The 19,556-nt window shown below is 38.7% G+C and overlaps 1 protein-coding gene across 2 annotated transcripts in view; it reads left to right on the top strand.

Annotated features, from left to right (window-relative positions):
* Positions 1–19,556, top strand: part of plod2 (procollagen-lysine, 2-oxoglutarate 5-dioxygenase 2) — a 37,334-nt gene that overhangs the window by 1,563 nt on the left and 16,215 nt on the right. For both annotated transcript variants that reach the window (XM_005912336.2, XM_005912335.2), the window contains exons 2-6: positions 11,781–11,872; positions 13,134–13,270; positions 16,710–16,873; positions 19,042–19,154; positions 19,479–19,542. In XM_005912336.2, the coding sequence (XP_005912398.1) occupies positions 11,781–11,872; positions 13,134–13,270; positions 16,710–16,873; positions 19,042–19,154; positions 19,479–19,542 (570 nt within the window). The remainder of the gene's footprint in view (positions 1–11,780; positions 11,873–13,133; positions 13,271–16,709; positions 16,874–19,041; positions 19,155–19,478; positions 19,543–19,556) is intronic.

Below are 19,556 nucleotides of genomic sequence, written 5' to 3'. Positions count from 1 at the left end.
ATGCAATATGTTGGCTAAATTTGTGACAGAGAGCAAACTTTCAAAAACCATGACTAATATTAAAATTGAACCCGTAAACTGTAAACTCTACATATAAAGTCATTTAAAATGAGAGCACTGGACATTTCATTTTACACATTGTATATAAAGGTGGTGCTTACTAAAGTGATTAAATGAAAAGAACTAGGAGGGAATTCAAAGCTGTTTTAGTTTTGGGTAGTTCTACGTTAAAGATTCAGTACATGGTAGTGGATGATTGCAAGCCTTTCTTTTAAGCATCTGAAGAACATCAGAAAAGTATAAAGTAACTCCATTTGGGGGCAATTAAGTATTTAATACACAGTCACCCATTTCCAGGCATGCATTAGATGGAAGAAAAGGCCATGAGAAACATTTGTTCTGCTTGGCATCAACTCGATGAGTATTTTGCAGAAAGGCAACATTTCCAGAGAAACACCTTGGTAGTTGTGTGTTTGCCAGGTGGACATAAATATGTTTCATTAGAACAACTTCAAATCACATGCTGCTATGAAAGAACAAGGTGTCACCACTGTTTAAGTAAAAGTAGAAATGGTAGCTAATAAGGCACCAATGAAAGGACCCTAAGTCCCTAGGTATTCGTTAAACACTGGTTGTAGCACAAGATGCAAACGGTGTGATTTAGCACTGAAAAGGGTTCAGTAGAAGAGGAGGAATTTACAGCTCTGCCCATTTCTCACCAGTGTGCACCTGGCCACTCATGGTGAACAACGGACATGGCTGTTTGGTTTGTCCGTTTTGGAAAGTTACAAAAATTGGGGCTGCGTAGACCCCCACTGTCCAGCAGTCTGAAAGAAGCCTTTCACTTATGTCTGAATGACTGTGTGAACTTCGGACGGAGCATTGGATTCAATATGCAGGTCTTGCTAATCCAAGTTTGAATAGTTTGCTGCAACACATAGTTTAAAATAACCAGCCCACTGTTAACCTCTGACAGGCATCCTATCAGAACTAGTATCATTTAATATGACGCAATGCCTGAAGTTTAATAGTAAATGCTGGCTAGGTTAAAGGCTATTTCTCATGGCTTGTACTCTGTCCCCCTATTCCATGGATAATGCATCTCTCAGCCTTTTCCCAGACATCATTGACGTGTCAACAGGCAGCATTTTATAGAGAAGAAAAGGAAACCCCACCTAAGGTTGTCCATGCCTTATATACTGTATAATAGCGCTCTCTATTGCCTGTAATTCCAGTCTAACAAACTTAACAAACCTTGTTGCCAAGCCAAGGTTGTAATCATGCCTTAGAACGTTGTCACTATGTCACCACAAGGTTGGTTTCGTGCCTTCTTTATGCCAAATATGTGTTGTGTTGTCTGCTTTTTTGCATTGCCTTGTTTTCTCTCTGCTGTTTCCCAGGGATTTTATGTTAACTTGTAAATGTATAGATACATGAAAACTGCAAGAAGCACAGTTCTCAAGGAGAACTGAAAGTCAATGACACTTTAAAAATGTCGAAACACTCCCTATTGTACAAATAATCAATTATTTTAAGTCATTTTAAATGGCTTTCTGGGAATCAAGCAGCTGTTGATCTTTGACAAAAGACATGCTGGCTGAACCTTATATTGATGCAGCTGAAAAGACTGAAAAGGCAGTACTTTTCAGACTCCTGCATATTCGTCAAAATTTCAGGACTCATTTAGATTGTAGTAATATTGGCCAGAATGTCAAAAATACTGTGGCTGGAAAATTTACCTTCACCTGCCAACAAGTTAGACATTGGGGCCAGTTTGCAGACTTTGCCTCTGAAAGTCATTACTATAATGCATTTATAGTAGAGAGAAAAACAACAAAACTTTTTTAGTTATTATTTATTTATGCTACAAAGTCAGAGACATGCTCATGTGCATTCCTGCTGCTCTGCAAAATTAAACAAAACTGAAAAGATCAAGGTGTAACATGAACAATGAGACAGTACATTAAGTTTTGATTTGTACTTCATAAAACTGCAGGATAAGTCATTAGTCCGGGTGAAGGATGTGCTCATCAAGTGCCTTTTGTAGTTGATTATAATGTTGGTTTAAGTAATTGATACACAACAAAACCAATTTTAAAAAAGAAAAAATCAAAAGTAAAGCCATGTTTGTGCTATTTAATGAGGCAGTGATTCAGTTTATATGAGTAATCATTGATTCTTGTTAAAATAAATTTCATAGCTGAGAAGAAGCCAACCCATGCTCTTAGGGACCCGCTCATTGTTTGCCTTAAACAAATCATTTCATTCCCTTTCCAGGTGCAGCAAAAGAAGCACATTTAATGTCCGTTTTTCTCTCTGAAAACTGTGTGACAGTTCTGACAAATGAGAGGAGAGAATCAATATAATTATGATATAAGGGTGAATTCTTCTGTTAGAAATTTCTTGGGACTCTGTGTTGTTGGTTTATTACAAATTATTCCTCTATGCAAACCTGAAATCTATGTGTAACCGCTGATATATATATATGTGTAGAAGAACATAAAATATTATTTGCCCATCAAATCCTGAGCCATCATTGGTAATGAAGTCACTGTTAAGTTGCCAGAAAACTAAATGTTCACATCTTTTGGTTTTTCTGCAGTACGTACAACTAATTGAATTTATGCACTGTTAGAAAACCTTGCTATGAGGGCATCTCTGAAGAAATATTTCAAGCACAGTTCATTGGCTTTGCCACTGATGATGCTGGAGGCATGATGGGCCGACACTCCTCATTGAAAAAATCGCCAAGATGACTATTATTTATTGAAACATTTAGAGTACTTAGAACTTGTGGTCCATAATGCTGGAAAACACGTTACAGATTAATTTTCACATGTTTCTTAACTCTTAAAAGTTTGAAGTTCTGCTGGCGACCCCTCCTTCTCAGGTCAGATATTTACAGATTTGGGTAAAAAGAAAGACTCAATCACTGTAAAAACTACTATCCAGGAAAGTAGGAGAAAATCTGAAATCAAAGCAAGTATTTTCTTAGGAATCTCCTGCAGTGTTATGTTAATTCTTTCTTTAAACTAAAAGCATTTTGAACTGTTGCATTTTAACATTACGGTATGTCTTATTAAAATACTGAAGTTAAATGGCACAACTACTCAAGTGGAGATGGGATGTAATCCTGGCATGTTTGCATTGTTGTGTTGGCTGTGAGTGACTCAAACAAATTGTCAGACTGAGAATTGTGCATGTTAATTTAACACTAAACCTAACATGTTGCAACAGTAAGACATTAGTCTAACACACATATACAGTCCTGTTAACAGCTTTATTTTGACATATGGCGATTAATTGGAGGCCTTCCGCAATCTGATTGAGTGATTGAGTGAGTCCGAGTTGGACCAAGACAGATTGCCTTGCACTGAGCTTGCAGAGGTTGAGGATTTTGCATGCTCAACCTCTGGACAACCAGCTGGTTGTAATCAGTCTAAAACAGCAAAAAATTAAAAAAAACCCTGAAAATCAGCCCAATCACTTACACATTTGTCCTGGTTGCACAAAGGCTGAAATTCAATTTCTACTCTAATGTGATTGAGACCTAAGTTGTGTTTGTTATTCCTTATACAGCAATTCAGCACAGAATACATTAGCATATTGATTGAGTGCTTAACCTGCGAGTGCATAATGTTGAACTGGACTATGTGTTCCTTTCATTACTGAAAGTCTATAGTATAACCAGCTTTTTGGCAGAAGAGAAAATTACTGTCCTTACTGTCACAGCATGACAAAACCTAAATGACAGATTAGCTTTTTTTCTAGTTTTTATTTGTTTGTGTAAGGAAAGGTAATGAGCTATTCCTGATTCAAAATGATGTGTGACGAGACTACGAAAATTGTTTCCTGTCCCACTGTTGGTGACATCATGCCACATCCTACGCCTGAAGTGCCTGTGGTTTGAAATGTGTAATTGAAAACACAGCCGTTTCTGTGGATGCCCTCCGTGGCTCTTGTGTTATGGAAATAGTGTGTTTTATCAGTTATGGTGACTCTGGTAGTCACTAAAAAATAAACTCTTTATTTTAGTTGTAGACAACAAAAACAAGACTTGTTTCATCAATTCTGTAAGCAAAAAGGTTTACTAATGCCTTGCCTATCCTAAGGCTACACACAGGTCCTCGTGTCTGCAAGCTCCAGGTTTAATGCATGAAAAGTAAAACTTCTGTGCGTAAGCCTCTTTGTGGTCACATTAAAATTCTAAATCTTCCAAAGCTGGAAAAAGCCTTACAAAATAGCTGTGGGCTGGGTAGTATGCTTTATGTGTATCTGAAAACTTAGAGATGAAGGGATGTAAATGTCAGGGATTAACAGTTTAAGAGTTCATTCATTTTTGTGTACATGTATTCTTCTTATATTGTACACATTCATATGGTCATCATTTTCTAATTTTTATCAGTGCCAAGTTATCAGTATCAATATACACAAGTCATAAAGCTTCAGAAATACCCTACTCTCTCACATTTTAAACAAAGGTTTTGAAATGTCCAGTCAAGATTGGGTTTGAGCTTTTTCTTCAAGTCCTCTGTCCCTTCAATGTGTTAAACCAAATTTACTAGCCTTCTGAAGGAGACTGACTAACGCTGTGTGGCATTGTTAATAATGTGGGTGAGTTAAATAACCAAGTTTGCATTGATATTCAGATCAACACCTTTCTCATTCCAGCTGCGGCCCGGTATCTCAGCTGGGATGCTGGCTGATTGCAGATTCTTGTGATGGCTGAATTTGAATAATTTCGGTAACTTTTGGCAACTGATACAAGTGATGAAATATTCATTCATCAGAAGCTACATTCTTCCAGGGTTGGAGTTAGCTTTGCAGGACACAAGAAAATACAACAACCTCGTTATCTTCTATCTGAAAATTCTTAATAACGCTGAGGAATGTCATGGTAGACAAAGATAAGCACTGTTTGCAATGATTAACGCCAAGAACACCTGGCATAGCTTCGTCACTTCCCAGCACCAGTATGGCCTCTGGAGCTAATCTTCCTTCATGCACTCAAAACAAAGCTTCCTCCAAGCATGTCTCAGCACATTTTTGAAGCATGCCAAAAGTAGTCCTCTATGTTAAAACTTGGTTGGGTCCTTAAAACAGTGTTGTTATATTTTGTTGCTAAACCAACCTTGCTTCTCCAACTTGCCTTAGGAAAAATGTGCTTTGGCCAGCCAAATGATTCTCCATTGTACTTTTCTTTTATATAGTTATATTTTCAGCAGCATTACCTTTAAAAGAGAGATAATTGTATGTGAAGGACTTGTTACTTTAAGTAACACAATGAAGGGTTTCAGCTATACAAAGTGCTAGTATAAATCAGCGTTAAGGTTCTGGTTATGCACGAGGAGCAAAGCCATACATTAAGAGGAATCTTTAGAAATCCATTATACTCAGTTTCTTAACATGTTCCATATACTCAGAAATGCAGGAAGTCAACACAAACCTTAATTAAATTTAAATTTACATCACAGACTGGCTTTTCAGGAGTTTCTGCAAGAATATCTGAAAGTTCACTATGAAATCCTTGCATGAAAATCTAAATGACCTCTGGATGAGGTTATAAGAATTCCCTTTCTAGCTCAGTAGGTCTCTTGTTCTTGCCATCATGCTCTGGTTAATATGGACCAATTCCAGCAGACTGTGAATGAGGCCGATTGTTTCTCGTTGACATGAACAGCGTCCTCAAGCCAGTAAATGCAGATAAAATAAGTGTAGGTCATTGACTGCAATATTTGCGAAGTATCTTTACTTACTTGACCAAAATAGAACTAAGGCTTGTGTTCACTGGCCAGGACCATCTCATCAAAAAGAATCCTGTTATCCTTATGTGCAGGCCAGGGCACATTCCCACGATACCCCTTTCCTTTCTGCAAGAAATGCTTACTTAAGCCTAGCCCCAGCCAGTGAGTCAGAACTTTTGCTCATCCAAGTGTGAAAGTTTACCTAGACGGCTGAGCCCCATGTGGTGCAGAGGAAAAGTGCAAAGGAAAGACCACTTGGCGTCCATGCCTTTTTTGGAGAAGAGTTTCAGCAGCACTGTATGAGCTACATTCCTCTCCTCCTGTGGGCTGTTCATACACTACTGACAAGAGAACACGCTGTGTTTACCCTGACTAGACACCAAAACTCTAAAATCACAGCTGTATGAAAACCTCCTTTATAAGTGTTACCATCTGCCGCTCAATTATGCTTCATTATGGGTGTGATTATGGTGTTTGCATAAAAACACATCAAAGGACTGCTGGTCAGTTGCCCTAAGTTTCAAAATTAGTGTTAGACAAAAAAAACAAAGGAAGATGTGTATTTCTATTACCCTGAAAAAGTCCCTCGGATTAAGTCAAATAATGAAGGAAGTGCGTCTTCTATTAACACCCTAGCTCAGGGGTGTCCAACTCCAGGCCTCGAGGGCCGGTGTCCTGCAGGTTTTAGATGTGTCCTTGATCCAAATGCCAAATGACCTCCTCAACATATCTTGAAGTTCTCCAGAGGCCTGATAATGAAGTAATCATTTGATTCAGGTGTGTTGACCCAGGGTGATATCTAAAACCTGCAGGACATCAGCTCTTGAGGCCTGGAGTTGGACACCCCTGCGCTAGCTCATCACCCAGTTATTTAGTTGGTCTAAACCAGGGGTAGGGAACTCCAGGCCTCGAGTGCCAGTGTCCTGCAGGTTTTAGATATCACCCTGGGTCAACACACCTGGATCATAGTTCATTCGCAGGCCTCTGGAAGACTTCAGGACATGTTGAGGAGGCCATTTGACATTTAAATCAGCTGTGTTGAATCAAGGACACATCTAAAACCTGCAGGACACCAGCACTCGAGGCCTGGAGTTGCCTACCCCTGGTCTAAACCAAGCCTATAGTAGCTATCATTACTATATTAAACATGAATAATATAGGTTATGAATGTTGCATAAAAGGATATTTATTTCTAAAAGAAAATGTAATATTTGGGGGAAACAAGTGAGATGGTATAGCTAGATTAGATGAATAATTTAACTATTTCTTTTCACTGTTATGATCTGTTTTAATTTAATAGTCTGTTATAATTTCATGGAGCCCTATCCTAGAAGCTTGCACTAATCTAATATGACAGTGCTGTTGCTCCATTAAATAATGAAGAGTGAACAAGTCCTCTAAATGTAAAATAAATAGGCAGATTTACCTGGATTTCTGCATTAATTGGTAGCAAAATGTGGTCTGGTTTTAATCTTTGTCACAATAGCAGACCACATGCTGGTTAAACTAGGAACACATGAATGGCTTTACTTTTAATGTTTCTGTTGAGCACATTATATAATTACCCAAAATGCTGACTGGAAATGTGAACCCTTGAATTAGTAACTTGTTGAGACTCCTGAAGCAGCAATAGCCTCCATCAAACGTTCCCTGACAAATTGGCTTGGCCCATCAGTTTTCTGATGGAACTTTGGCTTGCATTTGAAGACAGTTTCACAAATTTCTAAGCAAAGTTAACATCAACAGTTCACATGAGGGCACTGAAACTCCTAGGGGATTGCCATAAATGTTTGAAAAAAAAAGAAACACTTGGAATGTAGGAAATAAAAGTGTATGTCTCATTTCTTTTAAATCAAAGGTGGTTTGCATTTCCAGGCTATACTTAAGTGGGAGCTTGCTTGTTGGGATGCACTCATGTGGTCTCCATGTTTATGACAGGAGTGAAGTATGTGGTTCCGAAAGGTCACGCCAGAGTCACAGAGGAGTAATTGGTGTTAGCTGTCAGTGCGTTTCTTCCTCATGGGAAATGTCTCACTGACATAACAGGAAAGTCACTGTTTTTCTTTTCCTTTTTTTCTCAGAGTATATACTGTACTGAAGCACAGCTCTTCGAAGTGAAAATAGATGTCACCGTGCAGATATCACAATATGCAGCACCCTGTTATCTTTCATCGTAGAAATACAAACAAACCTACTTGAAGTCTTGAGTTTATGTGTGTGCAGAAAAAACAAATGGAGTTAATTTCAAAAAGAAATACTAAACATTTCCCCTGGCTGTAATCACAGCCCACAAGTAAAAGAGACCTTTCATGGAGGTTTCGGAATTTTTCCAAGACATATTTGTGTGCGCCTTTTCTGTCTGCAACACTATGGCTAGCTTCCAAGGTACACAGTCTGAAAGTCTGTTCGTTTATCCCCATACCTAACCTGGCTGACCTGTGAGACATCAGCTTTGCCTCTGTGTCTCACAGGTCCGCCAGGTTTAGGGAAATGGGCAAAATAGAAGCCTTTCCTGCAACCGTTTAAATAACCTGTTTTATAGAGCGGTATGAGAAATGTGTTTCTCAGCTGCTGGAAACATCATCCCCTGGCAGCACTGTGCTCCAACATCTTCTTGCTTCAAGCCAAGAACAAGAACAGGGAACACCTGTGGTTCAGAATAGTCATCCCTTGCCTCTTTACAGTGATTGACGTGAAACTCTTTCTTTCAAATGTTTCTAGGTTTTGTTGGGTGACATAGCATTTGGAACTGTTTGGAAAAAGCAAGACAGGGCATTATTTCCACTTTCTATCAGGACTTTTACGTCACACTAATACTGGAATGGCTGTGATGACGGAGCCGCACAGACTAGACAGAGATGAGAGCGAAGTCTAAGCTAAGTCACACTGACGGTAAAGGGATGGAAAAGAGTTGCAATGAGCTTTCTGGACAAATACAGCTCTAGAACAGGACCTACCATGTGAACTAGTTCCTTACTTGACAGTAGAGCTGGGCGATATAAGATTTTTTTTATATCACGATATGTTTTTTTTTTCATTTCAGGCGATAACGATATATATATCACGATATAAGCCAAATAACTATATTTGTAAGATTTAAATGTGCCGTTGCTCACAAGTAAAATGTGAAATAATCAGCAACTTGTTTTGATTTAAATATTTATTTCCCATAATAAGTTCAACTGATGTAAGGAACATGAGACTTTTTCAGATAAATAAAGGCAAATATTGCAAACTACACAAAGGGCAGCCGCTAAAGCGTTTAAGTTTCAAAACAGAACAAACAAAACAGACTACTAAATTGTCAATTCCACTTAGAAACAAAATATTAATTCTAAAAATAAATCTTAGTTTGTTTTACAGAAGAACAGACAAAATTAAGTAACTTTTGTCAATATCAAATAAACTGAGAACTAAAAGGAAATTCTCAATCTCTCCTTGTTGTATAGCTTAGCTTTTCAAACAGTTTTAACAGTTACTTTAGTCTGACAAAAGCCAAATGACGAATCAGCGCTTCCAGTCAGAGATTGACTGAGTTTATTGTATTTCCAGACTTGCTTTCAGCACAATTTACAGTGCGCGCTACTCTGTTTTTTGTCAGACTTGAAATAGCCGAAATACCTTCACACTACGGAACTTCTGTGGCTCTTCCGTTCAACAATCTCTCCGGCATTGGAACATTATCTGTTTTCTCTTCGGTAACCTTCGGTCACGCTCTCGGTTGATTTTTCTCTAGTCGGCACACTCATTTCCTCCATTACCCAGGCGGCACGGCGGCTGGCTGCTTCCAAAACAAATACACATGTGCGGCTAGGCACTTGTGCTGTACGTAACAAGTCACGTGACGTGATGCTGCGGCTGTGATTGGTTCGGCTCTGCGCTAGTTAATTTGGATTGGCTGTTCTTTTTTTTTCTAAGAGGACAAGAGAGATGAGGTCTATCGCAATAGTTTAACTTTTCTATCGAGAAAAAGTTATTTCGCAATACATATCGTTATCGTTCTATCCCCCAGCTCTACTTGACAGCATGTTTAATTTTACATTAGTTTCTGAGGTTTGTTTACATATATTCAGTTGTTTGTGTTTTTTGTTCACATAGTGAGAAGTAGTAGATAGCTGTTAGTATGTCTGTGTCAGTTCGTCCCCAGTTAAACAGGCCTAGAGAATGGTTGGTGTCTCCCTAGCAACCTCCAGTCACTAGGGAAGCATGTGTACACCCCAACTAGTTGGCGAGGGGTCACTGGAGGTTGATGGCTGTCACTAAAAAATCAGTTGCTAAAACTCCAATTGGTCACTCAGACTTAGATACTGGTCTGTGGCCCCTGGTAACTACTGGTTACTTGGAAAAAGGTTTATTTACTGATCAGTCAGTGATTGATTGCCGAATGCTGCTGTCTCGCTAGGTGAAACTGGTCTCTGTGGTAGTGTTGCAGTCATCCACAGTTTGCTTAGAAGACACAGACTTGCCTGCAAACACTCGCTAACTACTAATAAAATGGTAGTGAAAATGTGAAAAGTGCAACACAAATGCAAATAAGACTGTTTGCCTTCAGAGTAAAAGCTGTGCCATACTGCTGCAGCCAACAAGTTTCAAAAGCAAAGGGTCTCTGTTTTACCTTTGTTTCACATTTTTTAAGTTACACTATCACTTGTTTGCAGACAAATCTTCTGTTTTCAGGGTAGTTGTTCAAATGTTTTAAAAAGCCCATGCTCCTCCAACTGTTCATTGTATGGGGCAAGGGATGGAACAGGAACTAAGGTCTCTGTATCTTAACATTGAACAAACATTACATTTTAAAAACTAGGGTTTCATAAACTGCATTTAAATTATATGAAATAAAAGTGAAGCAACAAATGTATCCATTTAACTTGTATCAGCTTTTTTTTTAGATCCACATCAAAGGACAGCCATGTAAGATTTATTTGGCCAAGATTAACAGGTCTCTCAAGATGAAAACGTGATGTCCTTTTTGAACTGTCTAATAATTTAACTCTTTATATGTCTAGTGAGGTTTGCATTGCAGTCAAAAAGACAAGAAAAAGATCAGTGATGATAATCGTGTTAAACTTTGCACTCCAAAGGAGAAATGGAAGCTCTTTAACTATGTTCTCGGGCAGGCTGCATTTTTGAGTTAGGTCCTGTGGAAGCGTTTATAAGTCCCAGATATCTACTCTTTCCCACTCCCAATTCCACTTGCCAATTTCCAATAAATATTTTACAGGGGTTTAATGGAACTTTGTGCTGTATATTAAACAGAGGATAGTCTGGTTTCCATATTTGAAAAGCAGGAATAGTTCTCAAATAGTCATTTAAAACCACATAAAAGCATCATTAACTTTTTTGTTAGCTTGTCTGATGGCTAGCACAGAACAGCACATTTTAAAATGTAAGCTAGGAATTAATTAGTTTCCCCCCTTTATGTTGTAATAGCATTTCATGAAAAAGATTTAAAGATGTGTGGTTCCCCCCCCCCCACACACACACCTCGTTTTACAAAGCATGACAGAACAAGTGAAAACTAGCTCAGTGAGTTGAGCTTTTGAGGAATCCAGACACACTACTGTGAAAATTTGCATTTGGTTAACCCTTCTTCAGACCTCAGTTTTCAGCACTCAAGGCCACTAGAAATATCCTGGAGGTTTGTGGGAGTTCTTCTATCCCAAAAAGGAAGAAATTATTTTGTCTGTCTTTGAAAATACACTTCCGTTTTGGGATCAAACTAAAACTACAGTAGTCCCTCCTAATTTCAGACATAGGTTTGCTTAACCAAATAGTTACCAGTATGTTGACATAGGTTTGAGGTTTACAACGATCATGGTCCACAAAGAAGTGGGAATCTCAATGCATATATTTAAGCTTAGAAAAATATACACATTTTTGTGGATATCCTTCGATGAAAGCCAAAAATTTTGCAACCTAATATGTCTTCTGTAAGAGTATATCCCTGCATCCCTGTAATTTCACAGGAAAGAAAGCATTTGATGACTTAAGGTCAAAATAAGGAATATTTAACGTTCTTTTTTTCCTCTTTTTCAGAGAAATTGCTCGTCTTAACTGTTGCAACTGAGGAAACAGATGGTTTCGTCCGCTTCATGAGGTCTGCTGACTATTTTAACTACACTGTGAAGGTAAAACTTTCTTTTTAAATTTTGAAATGACTGCATATTCACAAATCCAGAGTTAAGGGCACTGCACTGACACACACAGCAGCAAAATGTTTTAACACAAACTTCCCTGGATTGATTGCACTTATTAAAGGAAACAATGGAGTGGAGCAAGCTGCAAAAACATTCATGGATAGCGTTTAATCTGGGTCCAGAATTCCCCTCTGTGGTTGAAACAATTGCAAAAAAACGCTTTTTCCTTCTTTTTTTTTCTTGCTCAGGGTTCAGTTCATGCTCTGCCCTCATTTGTATGCTTATGCGTGTAATTGTGCTGCACCAGTTTGTTTTTGTTCTCCAGGCAGACATTTTCAAGATACTTTGTAAGCCTTTTGGGCCAAGCCAATCCATTTTAGTGGTTTGAACTAAGTTAAGTTCTTCTTGTGTATTGTTTCTTATTATGTGTTTGCTTATATTGTTTCTGCAAAATGCATACGATAACTTCTGTACAGAAAGCTCATAAAAAAGATTAGTAAAAAAAAGAATATCCAGAAAATGTAATTGTATCTCAGGAGTTTTACCTGTTACTGATGGTTATTATGCTAGCTTAGGCTATTATAGTATTATAGTATCACACTTGCGTTGTACGGGATCAGGCTGCAGAGTAAACATGGCTCCCGGATCAGTTTTGCACATGTTGTTATCAAGAAGGAGGGCTAGATGGATGTTTCTGGGAAAGGAATGCAACCAGACAGTTTACAGTTGTACACAGCTGGGAAGAAAAAAAACTCTCAGAGGCTTTAGTCATACTGATCAACTTCACAAAAGTGATGGAGCTGCCACTTAAGAATCCAGAAAACTCTTAACATGCTTTTTTGTCTACTGGGGCATTTTAAGGCTTGCATGCTCCGGATGCAGCGCTGGTTCTCATCACAAACACTATGTAAGATTAAAACATCAGCTGTCTTGCAACGCTCCCATTTTCATTCCCATCAGACAATGATTCCCTGTGTCCTCCAAATCGAGCCATAAGTGGGCTGATATCTGTAGCAGTTGTGTAGACTGAACACAGCGTAATAAGCTCTTCAACTGAGCGATATTAACCCATCAGCTTTAAAGAATTTGAATTATTTTATTATTAATCAAGTAACCAATCTGACTGTGCATTTTAGAGTTGTTGTTTTTTTTTTTGAAAACTATACAAAATAAAACTGACAGACAAGGCAGGGCTGCAAGGCCATTTTTGGTGTCGAGAGGGTTTTGGGACTCATTCTGTGTTATGTTTTAGGTGTTGGGAATGGGAGAGGCATGGAAGGGCGGCGATGTGGGTCGTTCTATTGGTGGAGGGCAAAAAGTCAGACTACTGAAGAATGCCATGGAGGCTCTGGCTGATCAGGAGGATCTTGTTGTCCTCTCTGTGGATAGGTACGTTCTGTTTTTTTCTGAAATTTTCTTTAATATTCAGATTCATTTTCTGTTAAATAAACACATTTAATTACATGGGAAAATATATAAAAAAAATATGTCTGATTGGCTAAATTTATTTTAATCTAAGCCTTGACAGATGTAAGATATGCAGAATATTCCCAATAGACATTTGTGAGACAGATGTGCAGACAAGCAAAAGCCTTTATTCTTATTATATTTACAGTCAATAAATATAATAAATTTTAAAAAAAGAATAAGTTATTTGATCATGTGCTTTTGCTTCCTTACACTATATCTTTGTTATTTCAGTTTTTTGTTGTTGCTCAGCTTCTGTTTAACCATCAGCTTTGATCTGATTTATGTTTTCTGTTTCAGTATAAAAAAGAGATGCAAAACACCTTTAATTGCTACGTAGAGCTATAAATGAGATATTGTAACTAATTTTCACAATCACAGAGCATAATAATTGCTTTGAAAGCCTTATTTCCTGAGTGAGAGGTGTTTCTGCATATTTACGTGTGCTCCACTTCTTCTTGTAAAGGCATTATTATAGAGCAATACCAAACACATGAGGAGAATAATTCTCCCATGCAGGTAGGTGAATTATGAGTTTTGCAGTCAAATGGAAAGTTTCACTGAGTAAATGTGAGTGGTTAAGAATAATAAGAGCTTTGCATGCCACGTTTCCTTAAATAGAGCAACAGACGATGATACTTGCCATACCATGTGACATGAATAATGTTCACCATAATTACTGTGCAGAGCTGTCACACCCTTGAAACAGGTAATTGGAATGTATTTTTTTTCCTTTTAGAGGAAGTGATTGTAGTATATTCAACTGCCTCTGCATTTCAGAGGATTAGGAGCCAGTTAAATGTAATTTAACATCTATAATCCTGCTAGACCACCTCGGGTTTTTTGACAGTTTCTGCCTTCGCTACAATCACAGGCCTATATTTTGTCTTCTGATGAATTTAGTCATTAAACTGTAATTCACTGTGTTTTTGTGCGTTTTAAAAAATGTGCTGAATTTTCAAAATCAAAACGCCTACATGCATTTAAAAAAAGACATGCATAGATAGAAGTAATCACTTCAGTGTTTCACGTTGCACAATATAAATTGATAAATGTGTTTTCTCACACCTTTGTAAAGACAGGACGGAATGGTTTTTCCATTTTTAAATTCATAAGACAGGAGAATAACACGTTTTCTGTAATTGCTGCATAACTATGTCCAGATGTTCTTTTTACTGGGTACTTTATTATTGTTCAGCCGCTCATTAGCACAAATATCAAATCAGCCAATCACATGGCTGCAACTCAGTGCATTTAGGAATGCAGACATGGTTACAACAATGTGCTGACGTTTAAAGTGAGCATCAGAATGGGAAGGAAAGGTGACTTTAAACGTGGCAAGGTTGTTGGTGCCAGACAGGCTGTTGTATTTTAGAAACTGCTGATCTAATGGGATTTTCCCACACAACCATGTCTGGGTCATACAAAGGTCCAAAATAGAGGTCAGAGAAAGAGAAAATATCCAGTGAGTAGCAGTTCTCTGAATGAAAATGCCTTGTTAATGCCAGAGATCAGAAGAGTCAACAGAACCTCGAAATGATCACTGGTAACAACCAAGATGTGCAAGATAGCTTCTCTGAATGCGCATAATGCGGAACCTTGAAGCATTTGGACAACAGCTGCAGAAGACCACACTGGGTGTCACCCAGTGAGGCCACAATTTGCAATGGTTCAACAAATTTGGAAAACAAATTAATGACATGCTTGATATCTTGATTTCTGGTGCAACATTCAGATAATAATCGTGGCTCAGGGGGTTGGGAAGCGCATCTGTAACCGGAAGGTCGCCGGTTCGATCCCCGGGCTCTCTGTCCTGGTCGTTGTGTCCTTGGGCAAGACACTTTACCCTACTGCCTACTGGTGTTGGCCAGAGGGGCTGATGACGCGATATGGCAGTCTCGCTTCTGTCAGTCTGCCCCAGGGCAGCTGTGGCTACAACCGTAGCTTACCTCCACCAGTGTGTGAATATGAGAGTGAATGAATAGTAGCATTGTAAAGCGCTTTGGGTGCCTTGACAAGCACTATATAAATCCAATCCATTATTATTATACTAGAGTCCGAATTGGGTGTAAATAACATCCCTTTTACCAATGGTTCAGGCTGTTGGTGCAGTAATGGGGCACAGAATATTTTCTTGACATACCTTGGCCTCTTTAGCACCAATGGAGCATGATTTAAATGCCACAGCCAACCTGAGTATTGTAACTGAGTGAACCCATTTTCTGATGGCAACACACCATGTCACAAAGCTCAAATCATGACAATGTTATTGACAAATTTTCTACTTACTTCATGGTAAGTAGGTAACAATAGAGCACCTTCGAAATGGGATATTTACATCGTGGATATTTAGGTATCACGTGAATATGGACCAAAATCTCTAAGGAATATTTCCAGCACCTTGTTTAAGCTATGTTAGATACTGGTTACATTCGCCTGCTAGTTTGTGTTGATGAGTCTAGCAACCTAAAACAATTCTTGGTACCAGCAGTTAATATTCACTAGTTAATATTACACAGTGTTCAATAACACCAAAGTTTGGAATTGTAGCAAAACAATTTGGCATTTCACTACAGTGATGGTTAATTAAACATCATGAAAAGACATTTGAGTAAGTTTAGGTAAATACGAGAAATACAGAGAAAGAAATCTAAAAGACAATTGTTTTAATGGACAAATTTGTCTTTTGCACCTTTCTTGGTTTGCAAACTACATGAATAGTTACAATTGTTTTGCAATTGCTTTGCTTGGCATGGTGATAAACTGTCATTGCACAACTCGAGCTATTATAAAAAATGGGATTTAGTTCATGTCAAATCCCCACAAGTACAGACGAGTGTGGCTTCATCACAGCCACATCTATTAGAAAATATTTATTAAGCAATTATTTTGGGAATGGTGTCACTAAAATGAATCGCCTCTTTTATTGTTATGATTTCACACCTCCAAGTAATAAAATCACCAGAAATATTACGATTTTCCACATACTAAAACATCTGACCTTTGGGTAATAGCATACTTTTAAACAAGTCACCATGAGGCTTATGTAATGAGGTGGGCATTTTCCCCTCAGTCTGGCGCAGAACTGTATAGGCCATGCATGCATCAGCACAGTTAAAGTGCTTTTGTGTGTTGGTGGCTGACAAATCACAGCATTTTTTGAAATGCCTAGCAGTGCAATCCACAGTGCTTGGCTAAACAAGTGTTTCCACCTGAAGAATGTCTACTGTTTACATTGAGATGTTTATCAGTCTCAGGCAAGTAGAAGCCTAGCAGGTGTGTCAGATGTAAGATAAAAGATGTTGATGAAGTTGAAAGGTTAAATGATCTATTGCATTTCGCCTTCCCTCCTCCCTTTTAGCTATGATCTTATCTTTGCTGGGGGACCAGAAGAAATTCTCAGGAAGTTTCAGCAGGCCAATCACAAGGTGCTATTTGCTGCAGAGGGACTGGTATGGCCAGATAAACAGCTTGCTGACAAGTACCCCTTAGTCCGCACTGGGAAACGCTACCTCAACTCTGGAGGTAGGTTCTGAATATGAAAAGCTGCTTTGACTTGTTCAAGTCCAATCTCTGAGACTTTGGAGTAATAGTAACCATAAATTGTGGTTAAAGAAAGTGAGTTCAAAAGACTAGAATAGCTCTTCCCTAGAGGTACATCTACACAAAAAGCATTGCAACTTTGTTTTTTAATCCCGTGTTTGGCATGCATCTGACAGAAACAATTCACTTCTATTTTAACCAACCCAGCTGTCTGCACGAGCTGTATACCAGCTTGCATTTTACTCAAAGAAGAAAACAAAGATGTGAGGTCTTCTTTTCTGTGTTCTTAAATGCACAAGTAGAGGGATTGTATATTAGACTCAGCACAACTACATACTCTGCCTGAAGGCATTCTCTTTCTGCTGCTGCTCTGCACCTCCTGTGTAAACATAATGTTTCTAATTCAACCCTGTCACCCATGTTTTACCCTAAGTGACAAAATCCAGGCATCTCCAGAGAATAAAATGTATTAGTTAGGGTGAATGGTTCCTTGTGTTGGACAACTGGACGCTGCAAATCTGAAGGCAATATTAGGATCATTACGGCAATGGTTTCCACTGAAACTGGTTCCAATGTTACCCACTGTGTTTATGTTGTGTGCCTAGATATTTTATGCTTGACTGTAAACACATCTAGTTTCTATGTGAGCAAAGGGATTTTGAAATTCCACCATCAGCTGTCAAAGTTTGAAGACCTGTAAGCCTGGCTGGAATTCGGGAATTTAAGCCGCACTGGCCCTTCAGAGTTCTACAGTTATGAGAGGTGGAGAAGCTGCAAGACCTGCAGCCCAGTGTTAGTTTTAAAAATACAATACCACTTAATGTTTTTTTTATTATTATTATTATCTTTTGCTGCGAAATTCAACTATATTTCCTTGTAATCTTGCTCCGTCAGGTATTTCCTGTCTGCGGTACACTGGAGGTGGGTGAATCCCATGGCATACTGCGGTTTCTTTTCTTTAGTAATGATCCTCTTTGCTACATGAGGGGATGTGAATACACACCTGAAGATGTGAAATGAGAGAGGGGGAAGACAGTTCAGAATATGTGCACTCATGCAGACATTTTTAAGAAAGAAACAGTAACAGTATGCTCTCATATATAAGCCGTATGGCCTTGTCATTTGCATCCTGCCAGTTCTTCAGGACATTGAATTACTGCCTTCCTTGTGGTCATCAGTGTGGTCTGACCTCCCATATTGGAGCCCGGCTGTCTCAGACTGATCAGAGGCTGTTTTTAGCATTCATTGTCATTGACATGACATGTGGATTTGTCTTGGGCCCCTGAATGTGCCACAGTTTGTATAAAATTGTAGGCTTTGTTTGTGTTCCTAACGCTACCGCCCAAGTGACCATTGGGGAAAGTTTTATAGCATCTGGATGCATACTTTGTCACAGAGAGTCTAGTGTCTTTGAGATGCAGTCAAGATAGGGTTATGTTTGTGTGTGACTGCATGTGTTTATTTAAGTAGAGTGAGGGGTCACGCACACTAACAAAACTACTAATGGTTAAAGCTAATTACCTGAAATCCCTGGGATTTAGCCATTAAACCCTGTCTGTCTTAAAAACATGAAATATGATTTCTTTTGAACATTTTTCTCTCATTCCTGCCGCTTAGATTATGTCATGTCTGTCCATCGACTTGTTTACAGTGTCTGAGGCTTTTTTCAAATGATAGGATGCAAAATGGAGCAAACCAGCAACACAGCCAAACCCTGCAATCTGTTATTGTGGTCACTGTCCTTGAGCAACACAGTGAGAAAAAGAAGAGACGTGGGGGGGAAACTGGAGTAGAGATTGCCATGAGAATGTGCATTTATAGTGTGTAAGATACCACCAAATATAGTTTCAGAAACTCAGCTAGCAGTAAGTTGTGTTGTTCTAAACATAAAGATCCTTCTTACTACCCATTATTACTCTGAGGGAAGAGAAAGTCCCTAGCTATTTCTCGTGTGTGCTTGGGATTATTGCCAAAAGTCACACTCTGTGCTAAGACGTCCAGGCTTCCCAAGTATTTCGACCTACACCATGGAGCCAGTAGTTGTACTGTAATTGTCACCAACAGCCTACCAGCCATGTATACCCCTGTAAACATTTCTCACTCTATCTTTTACTGCTGGATTTGTGTTTCACACTGTTTATTACTTTCAGGTATAATTGGCTACGCCCCGTACATAAACAGAATAGTTTCACAGTGGAACCTTCACGATAATGATGATGACCAGCTCTTCTACACTAAAATATACCTGGACCCATTACAGCGGGTAAGTCCTGCCAAGAGAGCAAAGATTCTCTAAATCTGTGGCTTGGTTCATGTCTCCATTGTGTTTTTTTAACCACGGGCACAGTGACTTGATCGTGCCTGCATCAACATCTGCCATGTCTCAATTAGTAATGTAATGGGAGCTCCACAGCTTGGCAACAGGTTCAAATTGGATGTGGTTATTGCAATAAGAGAAGACAGACCCAGAAGAGTAAACTGTGCACCACTGAATCCCAATGGCAGCATCTTAATTTAAAACACATGTCTGTGTTTTAAATTATGGATAGCTATGGATGGCTAAATGTAGGTCTTTGTCTTCTTACAGGAATCTCTCAATATGACTTTGGACCACAAGTGCCAGATTTTTCAAAACCTGAACGGGGCTGTTGGTGAGAATTTAAAG

Source organism: Haplochromis burtoni, unplaced genomic scaffold (genome assembly GCF_018398535.1).
Source record: "Haplochromis burtoni strain Fernald_Lab_line unplaced genomic scaffold, NCSU_Asbu1 Contig_1, whole genome shotgun sequence".
NCBI classification, from domain to species: domain Eukaryota; kingdom Metazoa; phylum Chordata; class Actinopteri; order Cichliformes; family Cichlidae; genus Haplochromis; species Haplochromis burtoni.
The sequence above is the reverse complement of the archived record's forward strand: the minus strand, read 5'-3'. Positions and strand labels throughout refer to the sequence as shown.